The sequence below is a fragment of the Bison bison genome, unplaced genomic scaffold (assembly GCF_000754665.1).
Source record: "Bison bison bison isolate TAMUID 2011002044 unplaced genomic scaffold, Bison_UMD1.0 scf7180017864259, whole genome shotgun sequence".
NCBI classification, from domain to species: domain Eukaryota; kingdom Metazoa; phylum Chordata; class Mammalia; order Artiodactyla; family Bovidae; genus Bison; species Bison bison.
Window position 1 is genome coordinate 6182655 of NW_011494831.1, and position 3925 is coordinate 6186579.

General features: G+C 39.7%; 1 protein-coding gene across 1 annotated transcript; it reads left to right on the forward strand.

Moving 5' to 3' along the window:
• The first annotated feature begins 256 nt into the window (after nucleotides 1-256).
• Nucleotides 257-618, forward strand: LOC104994458 (40S ribosomal protein S27). The gene has a single exon (XM_010848045.1). The coding sequence runs from the start codon at nucleotides 292-294 to the stop codon at nucleotides 544-546; it is 255 nt and encodes an 84-aa protein (XP_010846347.1). The 5' UTR covers nucleotides 257-291; the 3' UTR covers nucleotides 547-618.
• The last annotated feature ends 3307 nt before the right edge of the window (nucleotides 619-3925 follow it).

Genomic DNA, 3925 nt, shown 5'->3' on the forward strand with positions numbered 1-3925 from the left:
GATACTAGTGAAAACTCAGATATTCTGGAAGTAATGAATCACTCTAGAAATGGTAAACATATAGATATAAGTAAGTATAAAAGAGGCTTCCCTGGTTGGTAAGCCAGAAAAGAGCCTCAGTTGGTAAAGAATCTGCCTGCAATGCAGGAGACCCAGGTTTATTCCTAGGCCTGGAAGATCCACTGGAGAAGGTTTAAGCTACCCACTCCAGTATTCTTGGGCTTCCCTGGTGGCTCAGCTGGTTAAGAATCCACTTGCACTTTCCGGCGGTGACGACCTCCTCACGAGAACATGCCTCTCGCAAAGGATCTTCTTCATCCCTCTCCAGAAGAGGAGAAGAGGAAACACAAGAAGAAGCGCCTGGTGCAGAGCCCCAATTCCTATTTCATGGATGTAAAATGCCCAGGATGCTATAAAATCACCACCGTCTTTAGCCATGCACAAACAGTAGTCTTGTGTGTTGGCTGCTCTACTGTCCTCTGCCAGCCTACAGGAGGAAAAGCGAGGCTTACAGAAGGATGCTCTTTCAGACGGAAGCAGCACTAAAAGTACCCTGTATCAAGATGAACGGGAAACCATCCCAATAAACACGTTTTGGATACAAAAAAAAAAAAAAAAGAATCCACTTGCAATTTGGGAGACCTAGGTTGGGTAGATCCCCTGGAGAAGAGAATGACTACTCACTCCAGTATTCTAGTCTAGAGAATTACATGGACTGTACAGTCCATGGGGTCGCAAAGAGTCAGACACAACTGAGCGACTTTCACACACACACACAAGTATAAAAGACTGCTTTTTTCTTAATTTCTTTAAAATACATATTATACATTAGAGATATTAAAACATGGCCTTGTAGGGTTTATGCAATATGTAGAATTAATATATATGAAAACTACAGCATAACATGAATTTGAGCAAATTCTGGGAGATAGTTGAGGACAGAGGAGCCTTGTGTGCTGCAGTCCATGGGGTTGCAAAGAACCAGACGCAACTTAGCAACTGAACAACAACAAATAACATGAAGTGTGAAGCAGGGGTCAGCATATTAGGGCCTATTTTTATAAATACTTTTATTGCAACGCAGCTATGCCCATTCTTTGATATGCTATCTACGGCCACCTTTGGGCACCAATAACAAACAAACTGGCAAAAAATAAACCTGTTGTATTTACGTGCCTCTAGAATAAAAGATGGAAGGAGGCCAACAACCTATTTAATTGTTATGTTGCTATACTTTACAAGAAGTGGTATGACAGTAAGTCTAAGTAGACTGAAATAATAAGGTTGCATACTGTAATCACAAAAGCAAATTTTAAAATAATATGAAGTACTGCTAAAACTCTAATATATAAATTCCCATTTGGAATTCTACATTAATGTTTAATTCATCTAAAAGTATGCAGAAGAATGGAAGAGAGGAGCACAAAAAAAAGAGGTTAAAGAGAGAACAAATAATAGAGTGTTAGATAAAACTCCACCATACTAGTAACTACGACAGTAACAAAATAAAACTTCAATTAAAAGAGATTATCCAAATGAACTAGAAAAAAAGAAAGACCAAACCTTATGCTGTCTCCAAAATACACACTTCAAATACAAGCAAGCTAAGAGCTAGAAAGTAGTTAAATGGAAAACAATGTACATTTGATACTCATTATTTATAGATTCAATATTTGTGATTTTGCCTACTTGCTAAATTTATGTGTAACCCCCAAATCCATACTTGCAGGACTTTAATAACTATTTGCAGATACACACAGAACACAGCAAAACTTCATTTCTAACATGCACACTACCAATAGAGGTCAAAACAACATTCTTCCTTCTTATTTTTATATCTCCTACTATAAATATATCAAGCAAAGTACATCATGCAAAGAGCCAGGATGGATGAACCATAATCTGGACTCAAGATTGCTGGGAGAAATATCAATAACCTCAGATATGCAAATGACACCACCCTTATGGCAGAAAGCAAAGAAGAACTAAAGAGCCTCCTGATGAAGGTGAAAGAGGAAAGTGAAAAAGATGGCTTAAAACTCAGCATTCAAAAAACGAAGATCATGGCATCCAGTCCCATCACTTCATGGCAAAAAGATGGGGAAACAATGGAAACAGTGACAGACTTTATTTTGGGGGGCTCCAAAATCACTGCAGATGGTCACTGCAACCATGAAATTAAAAGATGTTTGTTCCTTGGAAGAAAAGCTATGACAAACCCAGACAACATATTAAAAAGCAGAGACATCACCTTGCCAACAAAGGTCCATCTAGTCAAAGCTATGGTTTTTCCAGGGTTCTAAGCACATGGTGTATTGATGAGAGAGTTGGACCATCAAGTACGTTGAGTGCCAAAGAATTGATGCTTTTGAACTGTGGTGTTGGAGAAGACTCTTGAGAGTCCCCTGGACTGCAAGGAGATCAAACCTGTCCAGCCTCAAGAAATCAGTCCTGAATATTCATTGGATTTACTGATGCTGACGCTGAAGCTCCAATACTTTGGACACCTGATGAAAAGAACTGGCTCATTGGAAAAGACCCTGATGCTGGGAAAGATATTGAAAGCAGGAGGAGAAGGGGATGACAGAGGATGAGATGGTTGGATGGCATCACCGACTCAATGGAGATGAGTTTGAGCAAGCTCTAGGAGTTGATGATAGACAAGGAAAGCCTGGTGTGCTGCAGTCCATGGGGTTGAAAAGATTCAGACATGACTGAGTGACTGAACTGAACTGAACTATAAATAGGTGGGCTTCCCAGGTGGCTCAGTGATAAAAAATCCACCTGCCAATGTAGAAGACACAAGTTCAATCCCTGGGTTTGGAAGATTTCCTGGAGGAGGAAATGGCAACCCACTCCAATATTTGTGCCTGGAAAATACCATACACAGAGGAACCTGCAGGAGCTACAGTCTTGTATGCACAAAAAATTAGACATGATTTAGTGACTAAACAGCAATAATAAGAATCTTATTTCTTGTCTATTTAGTGTCATGATTTTTATTTTTATGTGTTTTTTAATGGTGACCTAGCTATGTACACCAGGGTTCCCTGGTGGCTCAGACGATAAAGAATCCACCTGCAATGTGGGAGACCTGGGTTCAATCCCTTGGCCAGGAAGATCCCCTAGAGAAGGAAATGGCAACTCACTCCAGTATTTTCTCTGAGAAATCCCATGGACAAAGGAGCCTGGCAGGCTACAGACCATGATGTTGCACAGAGTCAGACACAACTGAGTCACTAAGCACAGCATAGCAGCTATGTACAATGACCTCCAAGCATAGTGATTAAGTGTTGTCCACGGTTCTAAGCACAAGGAATCTGTTATATGCATTATGGAGAAAATACATTTGTTACATCAACTTCCTTCAAGCATGAATTATAGCAGGGGTTCCCAACCTCTGGGATCTAATCCTGATGATCTGAGGTATAGCTGATGTAATAATAAGAGAAATAAAGTTCACAATTAATGTAATGTGCTTGAATCATCCCCAAACCATCCTCCCCTCCCTGGTCTGTAGAAAAATTGTCTTCCACAAAATTGGTGCCTTGTGCCAAAAAGTTTGGGGACCACTAAATTACAACGCTGTTAGCCTAAGTAAAACGTAGAAAGCCATAAAAACTGACATAAAGGCAACAAAGTAAAAAGGAAAAGGAAAATAGAATGATAAGTCATTATAAATATCTGTATTAATAAGAAAACTTTCAGATCACTAAAGACTTTGACTGTGTGGATCACAATAAACTGTGGAAAATTCTTCAAGAGATGGGAATACCAGACCACCTGACCTGCCTCTTGAGAAACCTATATGCAGGTCAGGAAGCAAAAGTTAGAACTGGATGTGAAACAACAGACTGGTTCCAAATAGGAAAAGGAGTACGTCAAGGCTGTATATCGTCACCCTGTTTATTTAACTTATATGCAG